The 25,243-nt window shown below is 40.0% G+C and overlaps 1 protein-coding gene across 2 annotated transcripts in view; it reads right to left on the reverse strand.

Annotated features, from left to right (window-relative positions):
* The window catches only part of ITPR1 (inositol 1,4,5-trisphosphate receptor type 1), a 240,080-nt gene that overhangs the window by 33,960 nt on the left and 180,877 nt on the right, over window positions 1-25,243 (reverse strand). For both annotated transcript variants that reach the window (XM_036738075.1, XM_036738074.1), the window contains exons 51-56: window positions 18,568-18,732; window positions 10,632-10,827; window positions 9,606-9,698; window positions 8,607-8,746; window positions 7,773-7,938; window positions 5,939-6,099 (exon numbers count right to left, since the gene is read on the reverse strand). In XM_036738075.1, the coding sequence (XP_036593970.1) occupies window positions 5,939-6,099; window positions 7,773-7,938; window positions 8,607-8,746; window positions 9,606-9,698; window positions 10,632-10,827; window positions 18,568-18,732 (921 nt within the window). The remainder of the gene's footprint in view (window positions 1-5,938; window positions 6,100-7,772; window positions 7,939-8,606; window positions 8,747-9,605; window positions 9,699-10,631; window positions 10,828-18,567; window positions 18,733-25,243) is intronic.

Below are 25,243 nucleotides of genomic sequence, written 5' to 3' on the forward strand. Positions count from 1 at the left end.
AAGGGACTTTCCTCCATGTGCTCTTGTGAATCCATTGCAGGAGGCCCGGTCACTGCTACAGACCTTTCTAGAATTTTCCTGACATTTCATAGTTACCAGTAGAACATGCAGGCTGTTTGCTGGCCATCCCTTGCACCCACCACATGACTGTCCCATAATTTCCTCCTGCCACTGATGATTTCTCAAGTGACCTCCTTGATGGTGTTTCTCTCACATGTTTCTCTCCTCATTTGTCATATGAAAAAGCTTGGCTGCACCCACTATTCACTCTCGTTCTTTGGGTGACCTTCAACTTCCATCCTTCTGAGACTAGTATGACAAGGTATGACATGACTTAGAGTCATACCTCATCACCAGAAACAGTGTGGGTATTAAAATATGGACCTATGTTTCCATAAGAAGCTGGGGGGTGGGGTATCATCCCTCTAATTCTTCTCCTGTTCACTTTTAGGCCCAGCCCACCATCCATTTTCTATGTACCGAGTTGTTCAGCCAACTACACATCATAGCCTGGAGGCAGCAAGGGAGCTCAGGGTAGTGGACTGATCTAAAGTCAGAAGACCTGAGTTCGAATCCTGCCTGAAACACTTATATATGTGATCCTGGGCAAATCCCTTAACCTTTCTCAGCCTCAGATTCCTCATCTGTAAAATCAGGATAATAATAGAATAATAGTATCTACCACAGTGTTGTTGGGAGGGTCAGATGACATATAGGATGTATGTCGAGCACTCTGCAAACCTTGAAGAGCTATCTCCGTGTCAACTATCATTATTATCTGAAATACTGTGGTTCCATAGGACTCTAGGCTCCAGTGGTCAAGCTCAGTATAACCCTGACTTGGCAGCCAGCCTAGTGCCCTCAGGGCAAAGAAGAAGAGTGATAGATCAGCCAAAAGGAGGGGAGAGTGGAACAAATATGAGAAATTCTCTTCTACGTCAAAACCAGGATCAAGATTCAGAACAAATGAGCTGCCAGCACTGCCACAACACAAGATTTCTTCCAATGCTGCCTCTCATCTCTGGGCCCCCAGGAAGTGGTAAGAGCCTTTCTAGTACCATTAACCTCTGGAGCTTCCATGGACACTGACCACTTCACAATATCCAACTGTGCCAAACTGGAACAGGGCACGCCAAGAGCCAATTAGCAAAGAAATGCCGCAGAGCTCTTGGCAGGCTTACAGCACGGCTTTGACATAAGGAAAAACTGGTGAAGCCCAGAAAGGTAGAGACTTGGTTTACTGGATTTAGCCTCAATCACAGTTTCTTTCCTGGGATCCAGAAACTTAAAAAAAAAAAAACTTGATAACTACATTTTGAATAGGATTGGTTTCCTTGGTAATCCTATGTTTTATTTTATGCATTTAAGTACATTCTTCTGAGAAAGGGTCTGCAAGCTTCACCAGACTGCTGAAAGGGCTCAAGACCCCCCAGAAAGTCAAGAATCCCTGCTCTGTTCCAGCCTTTCCACAAATGTAGTATGTACTTGCACTGTTTCCTTAGGGTAACTGTGCACCTCCATTACTACAAAGAATTATTAACTATGATGTCAGTCCATTAACTGGATGATTTTTCTCATGCAGAACTGGTTTTGAAGATGTTTAGCAGACATAGATATTCTTTCATATTCAGGGGCATCTGGACTCCAGTCTTTACAACAATCCTATTAATCACCACACAGAAGTAGGCCAGCACAGGATGGGGCACTTCATAACACTCTGCCTTAAAAGTCACTTTCAGTAGAGAAGTAAGAGGTCAGTCAGTCCCTGTGAAGTGGCTCTGAGGGCTTATGGGAACCATTTTTCTTTAAAGAACAGAGGTAGGGATGCTAACAGCAGTTCTTTAACAGATCTTCCTCCCATCCTTGGGATCACTCATTTGCCCATCCTTTGTCACCAAACCAACATTAAAACAGTCCTGGCCTGGCTGGGGGCTAGAGGGGCTTTCTGAAAATTTATATGGCTTTCCTCTGGTGGGGGGGGGTGGTGACAGGTATCTGGTTTCCTCAACTTCTTCCAAAGGCTCATGGGGTACAACACAGCACATGTTTTGTTTTGTTTTTTGGTTTTTTGGTTTTTTTTGTTACTGCTGCTCTCCATACCCTTACCCCCCAGCATTTGGTGACTAAGCCTTAACAGCTCTGAAATGGCTCTGGGGAACTGGTGCTCAGTTCTATTCTCCTTTAGCTGGCTTCCTTTACTTCCCTTCCAGGTGACCCAGGGTAGCACTGGCAGCTTTGTTAGCAGCCTCCATGTGAGTTGGGTGGTTGGCATGGGCTTTCCATGCTTTGTGCTGAGGACCAGTGTTGAAAGATCCACTATGTTTCAGCTTCCCCTAGTAACTCCCACCTACTACACAACACACAGCGTCCTTAAATTCATATTTAAGATCTTTCTGATGCCATGTTTTTAGGCTGATGTGGAGATTTGTTCAGGCAAAGAATGGCAGGGATAGTAAAAGCAAATTTAGCCAGAAGCTGGAATTCTCAGAGCACTGTCAGCGTGGCGGGCTATAAAAACCATGCAGTCCATTTGAGTCATTCTGGAGGCAGCGGCAGTGGTGGTGTTCTCAGGCCACTAATCCCTTATCAGGTGATAGCTCACAAGACTCCTCTAAGTCCTCATTACTGAGGCAGAAACCCGGCACTCAGCCAGAGGTTTCAGTGACCCCAAAGTAACATGGTTAGTAGTTAAGCTCACAATCAACCTCTAGAAGATCTGTAGGTTGAGATACCAGGCGTGAATACTGTCTTAGAGAGGAAAATGAAAAGAATTTTTCATAACAGACCATAAAGACATTATGACAAAGATGAAAAACCAAGGATTCTTCTTACATGTACTATAATATAGATCAAGGTACACAATACACCTATATGAGAGGCAAAGAGGACTTGAACTAGCCTTGGAGTCAGCTGGAGTCACCCACAACCTCCTGGCCGACCACCCTACTACTTGGTCTCTTTTTACAAATCTACCATGTTAACATATGCCTACATGCCTTCCATCTTCTAAAGTTGTTTCTTTTACAATCTTGTTGTCATTGTACAAATTGTTCTCTTGGTTTTGCTCACTTCATACAAATCTTCCCATGTTTCCCATTTCCTTTTTGGTCATTTCTTATGGCACAATAATCTTACATTCATATATTATAATCTGTTCGGCCATTCAGCAGTAGATGGGTACCTCCTTTAGCTTTCAGTTGTTTGCCACCATAAAAAACCTGCCATAAAAATTGTTTGTACATATCACTTTTTCCTATTTCATGGATCCCTTTGGGTATAGGCCTCATGGTGGTATCACTGGATCAAAGGGCATGTGCAGCTTAGTAACTTTTGGGGCACAGTTCTAAATTGCTTTCCTGAATGGCTGGATCAGTTTATTATCTCCACCATCAGCACATTAATGAGCCTGTTTTCCTGTGGCTCCCCTAGCCTGTATAATTTTCATTTTTTGTCATCCTTGCAAGTCTGATTGGTATGATTTTGAGGTTGAATGTCAGAATTGCTTTAATGTGTACTGCTCTAATTATTAATTGTTTGAAGCTTTTTTTTAAAATATGGCAGTTGACAGTTTGGATTTTTTAAAAAAAACTATTCATGTTCTTTGACCATTTGTTAATCAGGGAATGGCTCTTATACTTTAGAAAAACTGAATCTTTTCCTATGTCTTGGAAATGAGAATTTCATCAGAGAAACTTGATGCAAAGATTTTCCCCCCAGTTAATTGTTCCTCTTCTAATTTTAGCTGCACTGTTTAATTTGTGCAAGATATTTTAAATTTACAATCAAAATCTTTTGCAATTCTCCCTATCCTTTGTTTGATCATGAACTCTTGTTCTATCTATAGATTTGAAAGGTAACTTTTTTCCTTGTTCCTCTAATTTGTTTATGATATAACTTTTAATATTTAATTCATGTATTTAAAGTTTATCTTAGCATGTAGTGTAATGTCTTAGTCTGAATCTGTTTTTTTGGTGAGGCAATCAGGGTTAAGTGACCTGTCCAGGGTCACATGGCTAATGTCAAGTGTCGGAGGTTGGATTTGAACTCAGGATCTCCTGACTCCAGAGCCAGTGCTCTATCCACTATGCCATCTAGCTTGCCTGAATTGGTCTATATCTAATTTCTGCTAAATTGACTTCCCAGCAGTTTTGGTCAAATAGCCAGCTCGTTCTCACCCAGTAGCTAGGGTAATGCCATATTTTCAAGGTCAATTTTTATCTGCTTTATAGATCTTTTGCTGTTGGTCTCTAAATCACTTAGTTTCTACCACATAATTAAACAATTATCATCTACTGCCTTGCCCTGGTGTCTTTAGTCATTTCCTGTTTGTCCTAACTCCCCAACAAAATTGTAAACTCCTCAAGGATAGGGATGCTTCATACTCCTTGGTTTCCCTACACATTGCTTAGTGTAAGTATGGACACCCACGATTTATACTTGTTTCTTTGACTCTAATGCTTCCTGTGACAATGGTTAAAATCATCTCTTTCACAAATCATTGGTATTGCTTATGCTTAAAAACCTACAATGGTTTCCCATTACCTAACATGATGAAACCTCCTCCTGGCCTTCAAGGCCTTCACTTGGTTACTATCAATCAACTTCTTTCTACCCAACAGAGATTCCCTAATTCAGTCAAATTAATCTGTTTGCCAATAGCCCTGTGCCTTTGTTTTCTCTCTTCTAATCTGTCTTCCTTTTGAATCGTGCTCAAAGTCACTTTCAGGAATCCTTTCTTGATTTAAGGGTTGCTGTTTTTCAGTCGTGTCTGACTCTTTTTGACCCCATTTGTGGTTTTCTTGGCAAAGATACTGGACTGGTATGCTATTTCCTTCTCCAGCTCATTTTACAAATGAGGAAACTGAGGCAAACAAAGTTGTGACCTGCCCAAGATCACACAGCTAGTAAATGTCTGAGGCCAAATTTGAACTCAGGCCTTCCTGACTCCATGCCTGGCACTCTATCCACTTTGCCACCTAACTGCCTGATTTAAGGGTATCTAAATGCTTTAGTCCTTTACTTTCCACACTTAATATTCAGTTTCCATTATAACCCCTTGGAATGCTTTGTACAACATTTTGAAACTTGACAATGTTTTTATGACTTGAATGCTCCATTTCCTAAACCACTAAGTTGTAAGTTACTCATGGACAAGCAATGATTCCTTGTTCTTCTTGAGGCTCGGATAGATCTCTGTGGCACTTAACACAGAGCGCTCCAAATAAACAATAAACAGCCAATAAACAGCCAGGGAGGAAATGTATTTGAACTGAAAGTCTGCCACCTATAAAACAAGGGTTGAATTTGAGCTTGTTTATATATAAAGTTTTATAATCACAGCTTAAAAAAGGGAGGTAGGGGTCATTTAGGATAATGTATTATCAATCAGCATGTATAAGTCTCCAGTACCCCAAGGGGAAGCTCATGAGTTGCATAGCTACCTAAATATAATGGCCTCCTTCCCTTCTCAGAACAGATGAGTTTAAAGCACAAAGACTACCTAAGTTTTAGAGCTTGTGCCTACTCCTTTTGCCATCTCTTCCCCTGCTCCTGAGCATCTTAATGAGGTTTAGACCACAGGTATGAAAGAACAGCCGGCTTGGTGACTTCCGCAGCACAAATTCCAATCCCCCATGAAGCCCTGCAAAACCCTCGTTCACTGAAGACTCATAATGCCTGCCTCCTCTTCTAAGTATCTATCAGTGTTTCCAATCATTGAGAAAAGTAATAGGGGATTCAAATACTTCTCTTCACCTATCCCTACCTGTTAGCAAAACGTCTACCTGAAAGGCTCCCAACAGGCCAGATGAAAATGTTATCAGGTTAAATGGTTCTGTTCTAGTGGGACACTAATTCATGGGAGGCAGACCTAACCACGTATGCCTCAAGAGCTGGAACTAAAAGGCAAATGTGCCTTGAAGTGCATTTCTGTACTCACCTTGATCATTTCTGCCACGTAACTTTCTGGCCCTGTGTACTCAGTAGAATCCTTGACCTTGACCAAGACAATGAAGCACAAATAATGCCACATATTGTGTTCCTCTTTAATGTGCTCTTCAAAAGTGACCGTCTTGTTATCAAACTTGTCTCTTTCTAAGCCTAAAAGAAGAGAGAACGAAGCCTCTCCTTAGCACCAAAATAAGTTCTGTTTGCCCTATAAATTCCATCTAAAAATGTGGATCTACTGGGCCTTCCACTGAACCCAGTTACATATTTGTAAATACATCTAAACATAATGCAGGTTTAAAAGGATACCCCAGACATGCAGATTAAAGGACCTTTGATATCAATTTGGTTTAATCACCTTATATTTTTTTTTTCAGATGAAGAAACTGAGAGGTTACATATTTCATCCCAAATGCCTAATAAGTAATCGAGCTAGAATTTGAATTCAGATTCTCTGCCTCCCAAACCAGTGACCTTCTCACCATTTCCTGCTGACCAAAGATTGAACTTGTTAAGTAAAAACTGCTCACACTATACTAATTATAGCAAACAAACTACTGGTAGATTTGTGTGAGCATGTTTCATCTTGAAATTCATTAATTGAAGCATTTATTGAGTATCCACTACATATAACACTGTGCTAGGAACATGGGGAGACAAAAATAGCTCTGAGACATGGCCCTTGCCTCAGAGAGCTTAGAGTCTAGCAGCCATGATTACTTCTCAGAAGATCAACTTACAATACATCTAAATATATCATCCTGATTAAGTTCCAAGTTCTTTATGAGCTTGAAGCATGCTTTATATTTCTGTATCTTTCCCCTCCTCCTTCTCAGTGCTGACCAAAATAGTAAGCAGATACTTAATAAATGGTTTTTGATTAGACACTCCATCTCTTAGCTCTGGCATTTTCTCCTGGCTGTCCTTCATGTCTGCAGTGCTCATTTTCCACCGCTCTGCCTATTGACCTCTCTGGTTTCTTTTAAATCCCAACTAAAATTCTTTCTTTTACTAGAAGCCTTCCCTGTTCCCTCTCAATTCGAAGGCCTTCCTTCTGTTAATTATTTCCTACTTATCTTGTACATAGCTTGCTTTGTATATATTTTTTTGTATGTTGTTGTCTGTATTAGATTGTAAACTCCTTGAGGGCAAGGGCTGGGTTTTTTTTTGTTTGTTTGTTTGTTTTGTTTTGTTTTGCTACTTTTTGTATCCCCAGTGTTAGGCACAGTGCTTGACACACAGTAGGCATAATAAGTGCTTATTGACTGACTGATTGATGGTAGAGGGGAATGGTCCATTTCTTTCCTGAGAATCTCTTCTGTGAAATGCTAATTATTTTGCTATTACATAAAAATATATATAGGTTAAGGTCTAGATACTTTCTTCAAAAAAGATTTCTGAGAGCTTGGACCTATGTGCATATCTTCTTCTCTTTGAATCTGTTTAGGGGCAAGAACATGAAGTAGAAGGTCCGAGTTCAGGGAACAACCACAAGGTTGGGGCACATAATGTAGGGCAGAACCTTTAATATTTGTCCTTGGAAGTGATCTACTGTAAGAAATGTAGTGGTGACGAAAACACTGCTCAGGGTAAGTTAGGAAAGGCACTGGGTTTCATCCAAGATATTCTTTGCTCTGAGGACAGATGATGAAGAAATAAGAGTATATATAACCAGAGCTTTCCATGCCTAGGAAATGCAGGGCCCATCATCTGGCATGTCTTCGAAGCTCAGATTTCCCTAAGACTCATCCATCCCAGCAGATGTGGCTCCAGGCTGAACTGGGCCTTCCCTCTCTTGATATCTTGAAAGGAGCATCAAGACCTACCACAAATAAAGCAGGTGGTCTTTAAGATCTCTTCTTTCTTCTGCTTTTCACTCCTCAGGTCGGCAAAGGTATCAATGATGACCCCAAAAATCAAGTTAAGGACAATGATGATCACCATGAAGAAGAACAAGAGGTCATAAATCACTCGAGCAGCAAAGAGAGGCTCCTGGGAGAAAAGAAGTGTCATAATTAATTCCAGCCATTAGCTTTATCTTTTTAGTTTTGACAGCTCTATGGCAAAACAGCATTAAGAAACTTTTAACAAGCTTAAGCTAGACATTTCTACCATCAGCTGTCAGTGCAAACTGAAACTTCCGGTGCCCATTAGTATCTTTCTCTCCAGCTACAGAAATAAGTGAAAACCATTATTTTGTACAAAGCTGATGAGATGGAGTTGAGTTCTACAACTGTTTCTTTTTTTACATACTTCTATTACAAATCATTAGCTCTTCTTTATACAAACTTTGGGGAGCCAAGATCTTTGGGAAATGGATCTCAGGTCTATGAATCTGATGACTAGTATAAATGTTGCAACTGTTTATATATATATATATATATATATATATATATGTATATATATATATATACATATATATATATATATATATACACACATATACGTAATAAAAGCTGTCCCTCTAGCGACTGCAAATCTCCAGATATGACTTTAACAGGATATACTAGAACAGTCTTTCTGGAGAAAGTATGCACAACCGGCCACGGAACCCCATTTACTTGGCTCCCTCCTATTTTCTTCAGTATACATTTAATCTCATTTACTGTGCACTATCACCCACCCACATCTCTCTTCCTTCCCCTTCCACATGAATTTACCTCTTTGGAAGGCTTCCTGAGCACATCTCCTACTCCGCCCCCACTTCTCAGTCCATGACTCAGCACAGTAACAATACACATCAGTAATGTCTCACACGTATGTTCCTTATCTTCTTCAATTTGTTCTGCAGGAGTCAGCTCTGTTAACATAGCAAGTAATAACAGGTTTAAAGTGTGAGAAAATATATACCATGATTTTGATATTATATTTCTTGAATGCCATTTCACTAGCTGACAGGCACGAAAGGAAAATAAATTCAGAAACTAAGGGCAAAAGATCCAAACGTTTCCATTCAAAATGTGTAACCATCAATAGCAGCATTTCATATTTTCAGTGACTGTAGCGTTCACCACCAGTAACTCCCTCTATTCTGTACCAATGGCATCCTTTCTTTGACGACATCTAAAAATATTCCCTACCTTTTGAAATCTATAGGATTCTCATCCCATTCCCAATACTGACTCACTGTTTGACCTTAGGCAAGCTGCTTAATGCCTCGGAGACCAGTGTTCTCCTCTCTCCATTTAGGATATCACTACTTACTACTGTGAAGTTGAAATGGGATGTCTATGAAAGCATATACTGTAAATGTATCTGTAAATATAATGTGGGCCTTCTTATATTAAGAGGTCATTTTCATTCTTACTTTCCTAATGAACAAAAAGACAGTACTATATCAACAGATCACCTGACACCCCCACATGCAGTATTCCTGCCCTTTCCTCAGCTCTCTCCTCTAAAAGACACTCCCCACCACTAACATTTGCAAGCAGTTGAATTTTTAAACAGAGAATCTGCTTCAACCTGAACCTATCTGGACCTCAATTTCCTTATGTGTAAAACAGGGGAGAGGGAACTAGCTGGTCTTGACGGTTCCTTCCAGCTCTACCATTTTATGAGCCTGTAAGTCTAACCTAGCCTTAGATGTGGGATCAAAGCCTCTGAAGCAAATCAGATTCAAGATGAGGCTTAGAGGCTACTCAATTCAAAGTGCCTACCTTCCGTGGGTAAAGGAGAAGAACAGTTTTCCCCAGCCCCCAGTCGACACACATCAGAATACAGGAACTCTCCCGCCAAACTTTCACTGGTGTCTGTAAAGACAAGGTTTATGGGGAACAATCTGAACACATCTTGCCAAAATGCTTGAAGTCATTAATTCATACCCCATTAAATAATTCTCTACAAAGAAAAATCATGTTACTGAACTATAATTAAAATGTAAGAGTTGTAATGTACACACTCATTTAAAAAATGCTGTCTCTAGATGAAATACACAAGCCAGAGGATGTGAACCTCTGCATAGCTCATGAGAAATACTGTACTCCCTAGCCTGCCACTTTTGCTTTAAAGAAGCTCCCAGATGGGACACTATTGAACATGCATTGTGTCAAGCAAGAGCTATCAAAATTCTGCACTTAGCATTAATTGGTATTATTACTTATCTCAGTCCCAGAACGACTGACTTCAGATTTTCATGTTGGTCAAGACGTGAAATGAAGTAAGCTTTAGCTGGTGTGATAAGAGTGTGTACCCACAGATGAGTAATCTTTGAGATGTTAAAGTATAAAGAGAGGAAACCAAAACTGTATGCAAAAGTTGGTCAAAACATTGTGTGCATTTCTTGTGTTGGGAGCTACTGTAAAATCTGCAAAAAACACTATGAGTACTTCACCAAGCACTATGCTATCTGCAAATTGTGGCAGTAAAAACTTGACCCTCACCCAAATCCATGAGTTCTGTGAACCTGCTAAATTATGGTTCAAAATCATAATCAACCTTGGAAAAGTGGACACAGCACAGTCCTTTGAAACATGTGAGTTCAAGCCTGCTAAAGGATTTACTTTTAAACTCCATTCTCTAGGTGTTCAGAAGATATGGTAACCTTAGGTGTGTCACAATTTTGTTGGGAAAAAACCCCATAATTTATATTGTAACATAATTTATACTTTTGTCCTTCTTCCCCCTCTTTCTTTACCCCACCCTCTCCCAGGCTAGATAAAAGGATTGAAGCATTTAAAACAGACCTGGAAGTGAGGTTTCGTTGGGCAGCCTATCTACTTCTAGGATAAAGTCATCTTTGAAGAACAGATAGCCCACAATGGAGAATAGGTAAACCAGGATGAGGGCAAGAACAGCAGTCAGGATGATGGATCGTCCATTGCGAGTAACACTTTTAATGACATTAAGCAGCGTCTCTTCTCTGTACACTAAGTCAAAAAGCTTAAAAAAAAAAGGTAAATTTTCAGAAATTTCTGTCTCAAATTTTGATCAGCAATTCTATAAGGATTTACATAGTACCAATCCAGTGAAGTCTTCCCTAGATCTCTGCTCCCCTTAGCTGCTAATACCTTACTCTCTGAAACTATGTTCCATCTACTTTTAATGTATTATCTAGTTATTTACGTGTTTTCATACCCATTTGAATATGGATTTCTTGAGGGGAAAGACTACCTTTCTTTTTATTTTTATATTTATATTTATACTTTGCCTTTCTTTTTATTCTCAGTACCTGGCCCATAGTAAGTGATTAATAAATGCTTGTTGACTGCTGACTGACTGATATAATAGCTAGCACTTATACAGCACTTTACAGTTTGCAAAGTATTTACATATATTAGCTGATCTGACCCTCACAACACCCCTAGTGGTGGGAAAGACCACCTGACATTCATTGTTTCCTACCAGAACTAGATCCAAGCTTTCTCTCACTGTTTGGAGGTGGGGGAAGAGTTCTCTTTACATGCAGTTGGCCCTATGGAAGTTGAACGATTCATTCCAGTGAGCATTTATTAAGTGCCTACTGCCTTCCTGACCCTCTTAAGTGCTGGGTTAAAACTACAGAACCATAATAGTCCTTGCCCTCATAGAGCTCACATTCTTGACACCATGTACAAATCTAAGTAAATACAGAACTTGTATAATGTGATTTTAGGGGAGGGAAGGCACTGGAAACTGTGCAGACGAGGACAGGGCTCTTGAAGAAGAAGGCATTTGAACTAAGCCTCAAAGGAAACTGGAGAATGGAAGAAGTGAAGATGAGGAGGGAGTAGGTTTCAGACATAGGGAGTAACCTGTGCAAAAAGATGGAAATGGGAGATGGTTCTTCTATTATTTTTGTCTGTTCATTTTCTGGCCCATCAGATAGGCCCGATTGGCTTCTCCACCTCCAGTTAGTGTCCCGAGACTGACTATGAGTAAGACACAAGGCTTAGGCTAAAAATATGAAAGATACAAGGGAAATTAAACACCACCCCATTCATACTTAGAGTTCTGTGATCTCATCGATTTGGGAGCCTCCTCCAAGGAGACAGATTGGAAGCTAATGCCTGCCCATCTTGAGGAACTCTCATCTCCAAAAAGCTTAGCACATGAGGGCTTCCCAGTACTCTGGAAGTGTGCTTTACTTCTTCTCAATGTCATGATAGTACTAGTGAAACAAGCATTCCTGGCCATCCAACTGTCTTTTCCTCACTCTCCCCATGGGACCTGCTTATCTTCGTTTTCTGTCATATAATTCTTCAATGACAGCCTTTATTCTTGTTTTTCTTCAGGGTGCCGTGCCACACAACCCTATTGCCAAACAGCAAATGACTGTATTGAAAAGATGGGCCTTAGCTATTATGGGAATCTCAGGGTCCATAAAAATGCTTTGCAGCTTTCCAAACTAGCCCACTCTCTTCCTCCTCTCAAACTCTGAACCTAGATCATTATCTGTCTGCATTTTGTCCTATTGGGCATTCATTTTGTTGGCCCAGCTCTAATAGGGTAACCATTTAGATGCACGCTGAAATTTGGGCAATGGTCTTCATCCATTTGGTCTTTTCATTGTTTATGGGCAAGTCAAACACCTTTAAGTGATTACAACTCATTCCCAGAAGACTTGTCTTGGGGCTTGGTGAAATCAGTACAATGTTATCTATAAATGAGAGCATCTGGAGAACCTCACTATATACAGGGAATAGCTTCTCAATCTGGACTCTACACTGGATATCCCCCACCCTCTATCAACTTTTGTCAAGCATACATCTCCCTGTTTTCTGCCTCATTTGATGTTTATTATCAGGTCATTGGACAGTGACATTTCTGTTGTTATATCTTCCAAGGAATCTTGAATATCTTTCTCTCTGTATACATGTGTAGACGTAATATACATATGTGGAAATAATATATTCACATGTAGACATTAGGGAGGCAACTTGTTATACATAAAGTGGCACTTTTGTTCAACCTATTAAAATGCTTTTTCATAATAAACAAACAATAAACACAAATGAGGTCTTATGTTTTCTATATCCATCGGTCAATTGTAAGATGGTAAGCTGTTTTTCATGATTGAATATCATTTGAGAAAACCAACTTATTCCCTACTAATACCTTTATTAAAGATACTTCCAATTCATGTGTAGAATACTCTCATAGAGATTTTGTATAGATAGGAAAGGAGATATGTAGGTCAGTGGATGTTTTCTTAATCACTTTTTTAAAAAATCAATAAGGTCTTAGATTTTTTTTCTACTCCTTTGACAACTTCCCCTCTTTCCTCTCCCTTTGAATCAAGCCCTCAATGATATCACAACTGTATCATCTCTAGTATGAATCTCCTCTAGATATATTGATCCAATACAGATGCCTTCCTTGTCTTTGTTCTCTTTAGAATCATTTTTACTTCCTGCAAAAGCATGCCAGGAACTCTGTTGTTAGGTCCAAGTGTGGTGGTTCCACTACCCTTGATGAAGAAAGTAGTTTTGTTATAACAACTTTTGTAAGTCTTTCCCACTTTTAACTCTGCAGTCCTCTTTAGGTTTTTATCCTTGAATGCCCTTGAGATGACTGCTTAGTTGAGTATTTGCCAAGCTTTCTTTAAACTGGTTTCACCCTCTACTGCTTCTCTCTGATTTATGGATGACATTGCTCATAATCATCCATCATCCTTCTTTGTAAGATTTTACAGATGAGTTTATATTCTGACATAGTGTTGCTGTTGGCAGCCATCTCTTCATTTGGGAGAGTAAGTCACAATGTTTGCTAACTGAGGGACTTTCTAGGCTCCTTTTGGTCTCCTTATCATGGGAACAAATTTACATTGGTTTAATTTCTTGGTGAATTATAATAGTTGATATCAATGTCATTTCTGTTGTCCAATTCCCATTTTTTATTTTTGAAAGCTTCTTTAAGTAATTCAGAATTAAATCCTAATTACACTCTGTTTTTCTTTACTATTCTTTGTTTTTTCACTACATACTCTAATGTGACAGAGTACATAATATACTCTGCCAATGTGATCACCTGACTGCTTTGGGACTAACTGCCACATCACAGTAAGGCTCTTCCTTCCTGTTATACTCAGTGTCATTGTCTGTGATGTTGTTTGATGTTTGCCATGTCCAGCAGAAATTAATTCCTTTTGAAGAAACTGTATCATCTATATATTTGGGCCTCTGTCATTTCTTTCTCCAAAGCCTCACTTTCCAACACAGTTGTCCTCATTCTCACTTTCCCCACCTTTTATGTTAGTTTGATTTGAAGGGTCTTATCAAGTGGTTCCTCGAATTTCTCTACCACTTTATCCTTAGCAAACGACGCTGGGACATAAGCCATGCTAATTTTCGTGGTGGTCTTTTTGTAAATACTCAAGTACTGCAATATGTGATGGCCAAATGTCACGTGAAACAACATTTGTGTAGCCCTGGGGCTTTTGAGAAAACCCAGTCAGCCATCTCCTCTCTTTGTGAGCCACCCTTTCTTCTGCAACTTCCTTCTTTTTGCTGGTTTTGTTTATGGCAAGAATGTTGAGACTGATATGGCTCCATTCCCTCAGTGACAGCTCCATTCACTGGTCACCAGACAAGGATTTCACCTATAATAGATCACCAGGCAAACTAAGCCTGATGATAGTTTTCCGACTGTGTGATTCTAAGTACCTTCTGCTGCCTTTCCCATCCTTCTGGCACCTTCCCTGCAGACACAGTAAGGGGGGGACCATACAGGACCAAAAGCCATTTCAAAATTTTCTGTGTTTCATGGGTTGCCATGGCCAAAGAAGTTTCATCACTAGGCTAGCTACCTCCCAGGTAGAAATGTGCCTCTCAGTGATGAGCTAGGCCGATCCTTGAAAAACAGACCTCCTTTGTCCCTTGGGTCGTAATTGAAGCCTTCCCAGCATGGCTGACCCTGCCAGAGATGGTCTGTCATTCATTGCCACAGCCTCTGAGATCCCAGGGATAACTTCCATATTATGTTGAGGTATCCGGGTAGGCATTTAAAGAGGAATTCATCTAGGCAGCTGGTGGCACATTAGACAGAGTGCTAGGCCTGGAGTCAGGAAGCCCTGAGGTGAAATTTGGTCTCAGACACTAGCTGTGTGTGTCCCAGGCAGGGCAAGTGTCTTAACCTCCTGTTTGCCTCAGTTTCTTCAACTGTAAAATGGGCACAATAAGAGCATCAAACTCATAGGATTACTGCAAAAATCCAATAAGATAATAGTTGTGAAAAGCACTTAGCACAGTGCCTGCCTGGCACACAGTAGGCACTACATAACTGCTTATTCTCGTCCTTCCTTTCTCATTCATAAAATGTGAAATTTAGCATTGCTCAAATTGATTAAAGATTTTTTCATTACTACAGAATACATAGTAAAGAGTAGCAGCACCTTTTTGTAATTAACCCACCAAACCCTTATTTTACTGCTAGCATTCTTAACTTGGGTTCTATTAATTCATATTTTTAAATGTTTTGATAATTGTATTTCAATCTAATTGGTTTCCTTTGTAATTTGATCTGTTTTACTTTATTGTAATAGTAATATCTAGCATTTATATGGCTCCTTAAAGTTTGCAAAGAGCCATATGCATGTTATCTCAGTTGGTTATCACAACAACCCTAGGAAGTGGTGCTAATAATATCTTCAATTCAGAGATGAGGAAATTAAGCCTGAGAGAAGTAAAGTGACTTGTCTCAAATCACACAGCTAGTATGTGTCTGAGGCAGAATTTGAATTCAGGTCTTCCTCACTTACCTATTATGCCATGAACTATGCGCTTAAAAGCATTATTAATACTGAGAAAGTCCACAGGCTTCACCAGACTTTGCCTGGGCCATGATATGAAAAGGTTAAGCACGCTTGTGTTACTGTATCAAGCTAGGTTTCCTTATGGTCATCGTTCAAAAGCATTTTTACATCTTCACTAAATTTCTACCAGCTGTTGCCGTACCCATCAGTGTCCCAGTAATGAAGCATTTGATGATGTTGTGCTTTTATAGCCTGAAAAAGGACAATACCCAGTAGCTGTGTGATCCTGCGCAATTCAATGAGTCTCTCTCAGCCTCTGCTTCCTTATCTATAAAATGGGAATAATTGCACCTATCTTCCAGGATTCTTGCCAGGATCAAGGGAGATAAAATACGTGCAACACTTCGTAAACCTTAAAGTACTAGATAAAAGCTAACCACTACTATTATTATGTAGTTTGGGTATTTATTAATAACTTTGCTACCAGTCTGCAACCTTATTTTCTAGCGACTTCTTAGGACCAACCCAAGTTCTTACAGGTCTGGAACCCATGTTACTTTGTGTGTGTTAAGACTGATTTCAGTATCTTGCTGGTGGTTCTCAAATACATACATGTTGCCCTGCCAATAAAATGTTTCCATCTACTGGAGATCACAGACCCAGCAAATCTTTAGGTCAGTGTGAGAGTCAGGCTACAAGCAAGCAGTGGTACTGTTAAACTCTTCTGAGAGAGAACCAAGCTTGGGTAAAGTTTCTGGAAGTTGTGAGCTGATCTTATCTTCTCTTAGATTATAGATTAGAAAAATTTAAAAGCAAGTTGTGTTATGAGTTACAAGGTTCACTGAAGCAATGAGCCTTTTGCATCTGCCACTGAAAGGGGTAATGGGAACTAATAAAGAAGAACAAGAAGGCATTGGGAAAGTAAGCTCCTGCTCTGCTTGGTTAGGGGTAAGGCCAAGGTCGCAGGCATGCCAGAATCCCTCCTTCTCAGAAAGGACTCTTCTTACAGTGTTTGGATCTTTACTCCCCCACACAGGAAGGAGAGGAACATAGGCAAGACCTTGTACAGTCATATGACATAGCCATGATCTAAAGCATAGGCCCAAAAGCAACCCAGCACACTGGACTTCTACACGCCAACTTCCAATCACAAAACCAAGGCCACTTCCCAAAGTCTTGCCTCTTGCCAATCCAAATGACACCTGTGTGCAGAAACATACTCTGTGCCACAGGTCAATGTTTCCTAGGTGACAGTGCCCCCTTCTTCTAGTATCCCACAGTCAGGGCAAATGTCTGAGCAAGTTAATTTATAAACTCTGCCTGCCCACAACCAGCCATAACCCAGGGGGAAAGAAAAAGAGCTAATCTTGGTAATGTGTCACCTCTGAAGTATGGTAACATGCAAAAAATTTGATGTATCTCAAAACTACCTTATCTTGTCAATGAGGATTCTGAGAGGGGTAGGGAGAGACTAGATTTTTAAACAAGTCTCAGCCCTTTGCTAGTCTCACCTGTCAGGCTAACCTTTAGATCTTAAAGAGTTTATACTTCCACATTCCAAGGCCAGTAATCAATTCTCTGACAACATGCTCACAGATTAGTAAAACTTTATATTTTCTCTGGTTTCATGCAGGGAAAAAGAAGAGACTCAATTTTTATGCCAAAGGTCCGTATTACTTTCCAAATAAAAAAAAGGGGTAAACAATTAATTGATTCTGTAATTCAAAACTCAGTTATAAGGAAAAAGGCCTGAACAAACTCAATTCACATAGACTACAAAGACATTAACTGCTTGAAGTGGATCAGAATTAAATGACTTGTTTTGAAAGATGTTCTATCCCAGTAGCTAGACCAAGCTTATCACCCAAACCTTTCGATTCAGAAATAGTTCCTAGTTGCATGTCTGGACTGAGCAACTAACCTCCAAATTTACCCTAGACAGTCTGTATCTTGACAATCAGATATGTCTTTCTAGGCAAGGGAGGGCCAAATTAGAAAGGAGAGGGCTCCAGGGGAAGATGGGAACTTTTCTTTCAAGTGTTAAAGATCTTTTTTTTTTTTTAAACTGAGAAGCAGAAAATTTAACTTGCAGAAAGTTACACAGGAGACTGTATAATTAAGCAGCTTCAGACCTTTTAACATCAGGCCTACTTTCTGTACTTCTCTTCCTATTTTCCAGTTACTGTACATAGATGAGGTGCTGCCTAATTATTACCACAATATGTACAATTTCCTTTGTTATCATAATTAAAATCAACAGTCTCATCCTACAAATGAGATGTTTTATCAGATGGAGACTTTCAGAGGCAAAGCTGTCAAGAGACAGAGTACAATGTGGTAGTTGGAGCCCTGAGACTTTGAGCCAGTCACTTAACCACTCTAAGCCTCAGTTTCTTTATTTGCAAAACAGGAATAAACCACCTACCTTACCTACTTTTCACTGGCCATCCCCATGCCTGAAGGATTTGCATCCCTCCCTTCTCTACCTTCTGGCTTCCTTCAAGGCTCTGTTTGAACAAATTCTACCTTGTGTAGGAGACAGTCCTTCAGACTTTTTCCACCCCTGCTTCCAGGGCCTCCCCTCTAACATTGCCTTTCATCTACTCTTTCTCTTCCTTGTGTGTACATAGAGTTGTGGAGTTATTGGCATGTGGTTTCCCCTCCTCTTCAAATGTGACCTTTGTAAGGGCAGAGACTATGTTCTTGCTTTTCTCTTTATCCCCCATGCTTAGCACAATGCCTGGCACTTTATTGGTGCTTAATAAATGCTTATTGCCTGGCTGCCTCCCAAGGTCATTGGCAGGATCAAAGGAGATAACCTAAGTGAAATCCTTTTCAAAATGATAAAATATTTGTGCTAGGTATCATCAGCTCCTAGCCCAGAGTCTTAGAGCAAATGATCAAGAAGCATTTTTGAATTGAATGACTGAACCTGAGAGTCAGTTACTTACCAACAGACTGTAGAAGAATTCATGAACAAAGAGTCCCATGGCACAGATAAGGAGATACAACAGATGATAAAGGAATTCTACATCCAGGATCATTGCTCGGTATCCTCTTGTGAAGGTCCCACAGTTACCAACAAAGCTCATCAGGAAGATGATTTTATTACAGACCTAAGCACAGTGACAGGAAAGGTTAGACATAGCAGAACATCTTCAAATTACAGAGAACTGTAAAGCTAATGTTAACTTGCTCTCCCTCCCCATCTCCCTTCCTTCCCTCCCTATCCCAACCACCCTCTCCTCCCACCATTCCAATGACCAGTGTTTAAAGCATGGGCCCAAATCCAAGCAGGAATATTGGACTATTTTTGGCCCAAGAGTACATGCTCTGATAATAAAACAGGGACTGACCTAATGAACTAATTACTTTGCTTTTCAGGTATATTACAAATTGTATACGGAGTAGGAGAATGCTTCATGTTCATCAGATGCTGTTGTTTCTGACCAAAACACATACACATGCACACACATACAACACAGATAATGATTTTCAAAATGAATCATTTCTAACCTCCTCACTTGAGTATGCCAAAAAAAGAATTTATCTTGAGTCCATAACATGAAGCTAATCATGATTAAAGACAGATGTTAATTTCAACTACATCCTAAGAACTATGGGGGCATAATTCTGTGAGACTCTCCAGCTGTGTCTTTGAGGAGCATACAATCCTTTTTTATTGTTGTTGTTGTTTTTTTTGGGCAGGGCAGTTGGGATTAAGTGACTTGCCCAAGGTCACACAGCTAGTACATGTGTCAAGTGTCTGAGGCTGGATTTGAACTCAGGTCCTCCTGACTCCAGGGCCGGTGCTCTACTCAGTGTGCCACCTAGCTGCCCCTATTGTTGTTTTTTTAAATTAAATTTTATTTTCATGAAGAAGAACCTTTTCTACCTCCTATTTTCTGAAGAAAGTAAGAAAAACTAAAAGCTTGTTGCAAACACGTAGATAATCAAGAAAAACAAATATCCACATTAATCAGATTTTTAAAATGCTTCAATATGCATCCTGAGTCCATTGCTTCTCTGTCATAAAGTGGGTAGCATGTTTCATCGTGAGTCCTTTGGAATTGCAGTTGGTCATCATGTCACTAAGAATTTCTAAATTTTCAAAGTTGTTTGTCTTTATAATTTGTTCTCATTGTATACATTGTTCTGGTTCTGCTTACTTCATTCTGCATCAGTTCATACAAATCTCCCAGGGTTTCTCTGAAACCCTCCTTTTCATAACTTCTTACAGCATAATGGTGTTTTATCTCATTCAGATACCATAACTTGTTCAGCCATTCCTCAGTTGATGGGCACCCAATTCCACCCCATCTCCTGGTTCTAATATTCTTTTACTATAAAAAGAGCTGCTATTCATATTTTTGTTTATATAGATCCTTTACTCTTTGATATATAGATCTAGTAGAGGTATTACTGAGTCAAAGGGCAGAAACAGTTCAATAGCTTTTGAGGCATAGTTCCAAATTGCTTTCCAAGATGGGTGGGCCACTTTGTAAATCTACCAACAGTTCATTGATGTACTTATTTTCCCACAGTCCCTCTAGCAGTTACCAATTCCCTCCTTTTTTTTGTTAGCTTTGCCAGTCTGAGTATGGGTTGTTTTAATTTGCATTTCCCTAATTACTAGGGCTTTAGAGTATTTTTTTTTAGTATAGCTATTGAGAAGCTGCATTTCTTCTTCTGAACCTACCTATTCATACCCTTTGATATGAATTTAGCAAATGAGGAATAGCTTTTATTCTTATAAATCTGAATCAGCTCTCTATTAATCTAAGAATGAGACCTTTATCAAAGAAACTAGCTACAGTTTCCCATTTGCCTGTTTGTTTTCTAATTTTACTTGCACTGGTTTCGTTTGTGCAAAACCTTTTTAATTTCATGTAATCAAAATTATCCATTTAACTTTCTATGATCCTTTCTATCTCATTTGGTCTTCCTCTGTAACCATGGTTCTGACAAGTAAGTTCTTCCTTGCTTCTCCAGTTTGTTTATAATTTCACCCTTGATATCTAAATCATGTTACCTCTCTGCAGCTTATCTTGGTATACAGGATGAAATATTGGTCAATACCTAGTTTCTGCCTGATTGATTTCCAAGTTTTCCCAACAGTTTTTGTCAAATAGTGAATTCTTGCCCCAATAGCCAGGATGTTTGGGATTATCAAACACGAAGCTACTGTGCTATGCTCCTGTGCTTCTGTTTATTGTATACCTAATCTGCTTACCCAGTACCATATTGTTTCATTGATCACTGCTTTGCAATATAGTTTGATGTCTTGATTCTTGACCTTTTGTTCATCCAGATGAATTTTGTTTCTTCTAGCTCTACAAAATAATCCTTTTCTTTTTTGATGGAATGGTACTGAATAATTAATTTAGGTAGTACTGCCATTTTTATTCAATTGACTTGATCTACCCATGAGCAATTAATATGTCTCCATTTAGATCTGGCATTACTTATGCAGAGTTTTTTGTAATTGTGTTCCTATAGTACCTGTGTGTATCTTGGTAGGTAGACCTTTATGCTTTCTGTAGTTATTTTAAATGGAATTTCTCCCTATCTCTTTGATGGATTTGTTGGAACTAGATAGACTTTGATTTATAGCTTGCAACTCTGCTCAAGGTAACAGTTTCATGTGTTTTTTTTAGTTGACTGTCTAGGGCGAGGAGCTGACAATCTAAACATGGGATGAGAATCTTTCTTTGGAAGAGAAAACTCAGAAGTTTCCAGGGGGGTCACACTGATATCAACTTTCCCACCCCTTCAAGAGAAAATTCAGCTCTAGCAAAAGCACACTGATGAGAAACTGGCATCCACGAATCCTGGAGAAGAATCTTCAAATGACTTGACTGGCTCCTCTTCTGCTCTTATTGCCATCTTGGCTCTGGATGCTGGCAACATGCTGCTACTTCACCTGGCTGGTAAGAGTAACTGAGCTTCTCAGGAATCAGATAAGCAAGAGAGCACAGGCATCTACTCTTCAAAATTCCCTAGGCTTGCTCAGAATATGAGCACTCTAGTATCTAAATGGGGACTTTCCAATACACTAGCTGATGGCATAGCAGAATTTTCACATGATGGAAAAATGTTCATTCTAGCTGGTCTGTGATGACGTCAATGGAGCAGCATAGGTTCAATACAACCCAAGAAACACTTAATTTGTTGTTGTTCAGTCGTTTTTTTTTTTTCATTTTTGTGGGACTCTTTGTGATCCCATTTGGGATTTTTTTTGAGGCAATCAGGGTTAAGTGATTTGCCCAGGGTCACATAGCTAGTGTCTGAGGCCAGATTTAAACTCAGGTCCTCCTGACTCCAGGGCCAGAGCTCTATCCACAATGCCACCCAGCTCATCCCATTTGGGGTTTTCTTGGAGTGGTTTTGCCATTTCCTTCTCCAGCTCATTTTGCAGATGAGGAAACTGAGGCAAACAGGGTTAAGTGATTTCCCCAGGGTCACACAGCTGGGGCCAGATATGAATTCAGGAAGATGAGTCTTTCTGACTCCAGGCCCAGTACTCATTGTGCCACCTAGCTGACCTTGAACTTAATTAAGCCCAATGAACTGTGAGGAGCTTAGGATACAAAGACAAAACTGAAACAGTTTCTGTTTTCAAGAAACTTATATTCTTTTGGGACAAAAAGCATAATACATTCCTTCCCTAGCTAAAACGAGAGTTTTTTTTAGAGGCTATACATCTCTCTATAGTTTATGAACAACAACAAAACTCCATTCTTTGGATCCTCTGGCTATCATTCCATTTCTTCTCCCCTTTTTACTGTCAGATTTCTTGAGTGGGTAGTCTATATCTAGTCTTCCCAATTCTATTTCTATTAGTTGTTTTTAACCTTGTAACTCTGGCTTCTGCCCTTTCTACTTATTTTAAGCTGCTCTTTCAAAAATCACCAAAGGCCTTTAATTAACCTTCCTTTTTCTCAACTTATGTCCTGCCTTTGGCAATACTGAGCACTTCCTTGAAATTACTTCTTCCTGGGGCTTCTATAATATGAAACTATTTTAATTTTCCTACTAGCTCTGACTCTTCCTCCTTTGTTTCCTAGGAGGCTTTCCTTCCTTCTCCCATTCCCTAAATGAGGGCATTTCCCAAGGTTTAGTCTTCAGCTCTTCTTTCTACATTCCTGGCCCTCCCCCATTAACTCCTTCAATAGGGATGGATGACATTCCAATCTCTAACTCTGCCTCCCTCTCACACTCTAGTGTGGGGGCACTTCTAATTGCTTGGAGACCCTTCTAACTCAGTATGTATGTAGCTCAGTTTCTGCCTTTCCCAAAGCATCCTCTCTGGTCTGTCTGAATTTCACTAGCCATTTTCCTAATCACTCAAGGTTTGAAATCTGAGCCATTGTTTAAAATCAGCGAGAAGAATAATATGTTGCTTTCTTGACAACAGTTGGCAGTATCCAATGAACACAGGATCATAGATTCAGAAGTATCAGAGAGGTTAGAGGCTTTATTTTCACAGCGATGCAACAAGCCCAGCACATTGATCAGACTTGAGTAGTCATTCCACTGACAAGAATCAGACCGAATTTGAACCCCAATCTGCTAGTCTCTGAGTCTTGTTCCCTATCCACTGCACTGCACTGCTTGAGACTCCTTCCAGGTCTCATATCTATGATTCAAACTCTCCTAGTCTCAATATTCATCGGTCAGAAATGCCTTTTCCAATCCATTTTCATTGCTCTCATTTGGGCCTTTACCATCTCATGCCAGGACTACTGCAACAAACAGCCTTCAAACTTGTTAATGATACTTGTAAAGCACTTAGCACATAGTGCCCAATGCATAGTAGGCACTTAATGAATGTTTGTTCCCATCATCCCTCCCCTCCTTCTTCCAGCCTCTTTGTTCTCTAATACTTCCATGCACACCACTGCCAGATTAATCTTCATCAAATTATCCAATACACATCATCCCTCCTGCTGAAAAATCATCAAGGGTTCCCTACTGCCTCTGGAAAGAGAAAAATTTAGTTTTCTCGCATTCAAACCCTCCTGCAGTCTGGCTACAAGCCTTATGTTTCACCACACCCTTCTACGATCCTTCATTTTGCCTTGCAATTTCCCACTTCCCTGCTTTTTTCCACCTGGTTCTAGCTGAGTAGAATTTCATCCCCTTCTTTTCCTCTTGCCTAAGAGTTACAAGACCCAATTGACCTCTTCCATGAAACCTTTCCGAACATACAACTTCTTACCATTCACTCTGCTGCTCTACCCTCCAGACCACTCGACCTCCAGAGACCATGCCCTGGGGAGCTGTCCCAGTTTTGGAACTCCCGTCCTTGGGTCACATTGTCCTGATTTGTGAGTGAATGAGTAAAAATTCACAAAGGCCAGTAGAATGATCCAGCCCGAGTCCATGCTTCACATCCCTGTCCAACATCCACCCCAGTATTTCTCTTGAAGTCCACCCAGCCCAACTGCCTTTCCCTTCTTGCTTGAGGTGGGAATTGTAGTCCAACCTATGTTACCATTGCTCCTTTGAAAAGGCCTGTCAATCAATTCCTCTAACTCCATTCCCTTCTGAGGCCATCATTCTGCTGTATATATCTTCCCTTATTAAAATATAAGCTCCTTTAGAGCAGGGATTGTCTCACTTTTGTATCTGTGTCCCTATTGCTTTGCACAGTGCCTGGCATGTAGTAAGTACTTAATAAAGAAATGCTCTTCACTCATTTACTCAAGTGACCTCTCTCTACCATGAGCTTGTCTTTATTGTTCAATCACGTCTCAATTGATTATGTACAGCCTTATGACACCTTTAATTGTTGTCCCCAATTATTGGTGAAATCTTGTGCTGTTTTATGGGTGTGTGTCTTATAATCTTATGAAGGACATAAGCTTCTTGGGGGCAGAGACCAGGTTTTATGATCATCTACAGTCCCTATAACACCTAGCATCATACCTTGGAAATATTTGTTGATTTGATACAGTTATGAAATATTATCTGATCTGCATTTTAGTTCCTCTTCCAGCCCCTCCACCTGTCCCCTGACTGGTTTCTGAGGAGGATGCCCAACAGCAGTGAAATGGCCCAAAACTGACATGGAGAAGAAGAGAAACAAAGTCTAGGGGTTATCTAGGGATATTTCATAAATGGAATTATCAGTCCCTAAAATGCTCAGTTCAGTAGACTATCTACTTAACTCTGTATAGAGCACCATGCTAGGAGCTGGCCGGAGCCACAAAAGTTTGATAAATTCAGGGACCCTACTCTCCTGGAGCTTACATTCATTCTAGTATAACCACTAACTATGGCATAAAATCCATGTATAGGAAAGGTATCAATGCCATGTAAAATTCATGGAGAACAGCCATTACTCACTACAAGGGGCTCAGGGAAAACCTCATGGAAGGAAGAGTGTTTGAGGTCAGTGTTAAAGGGTGAATGGAATTCAAAAGGCAGAGAGGATTCCTCAGCCTTGGGAACAACAGAGACAAAAGCAAAGAGAGAAAAGCATGGGCCAGCAGTCCAGCATGGTTGCAAAGCAGAGGACAGGAAGGGTAAACGCTAAGACTGAACAGGTAGGGTGGTATTGATGTAGGCCTTGAATGCCAATTTAGAGATTTTAAACTTAATCCAGTAAGCTACAGGAAGACA

The sequence above is a fragment of the Trichosurus vulpecula genome, chromosome 9 (genome assembly GCF_011100635.1).
Source record: "Trichosurus vulpecula isolate mTriVul1 chromosome 9, mTriVul1.pri, whole genome shotgun sequence".
NCBI lineage: Eukaryota > Metazoa > Chordata > Mammalia > Diprotodontia > Phalangeridae > Trichosurus > Trichosurus vulpecula.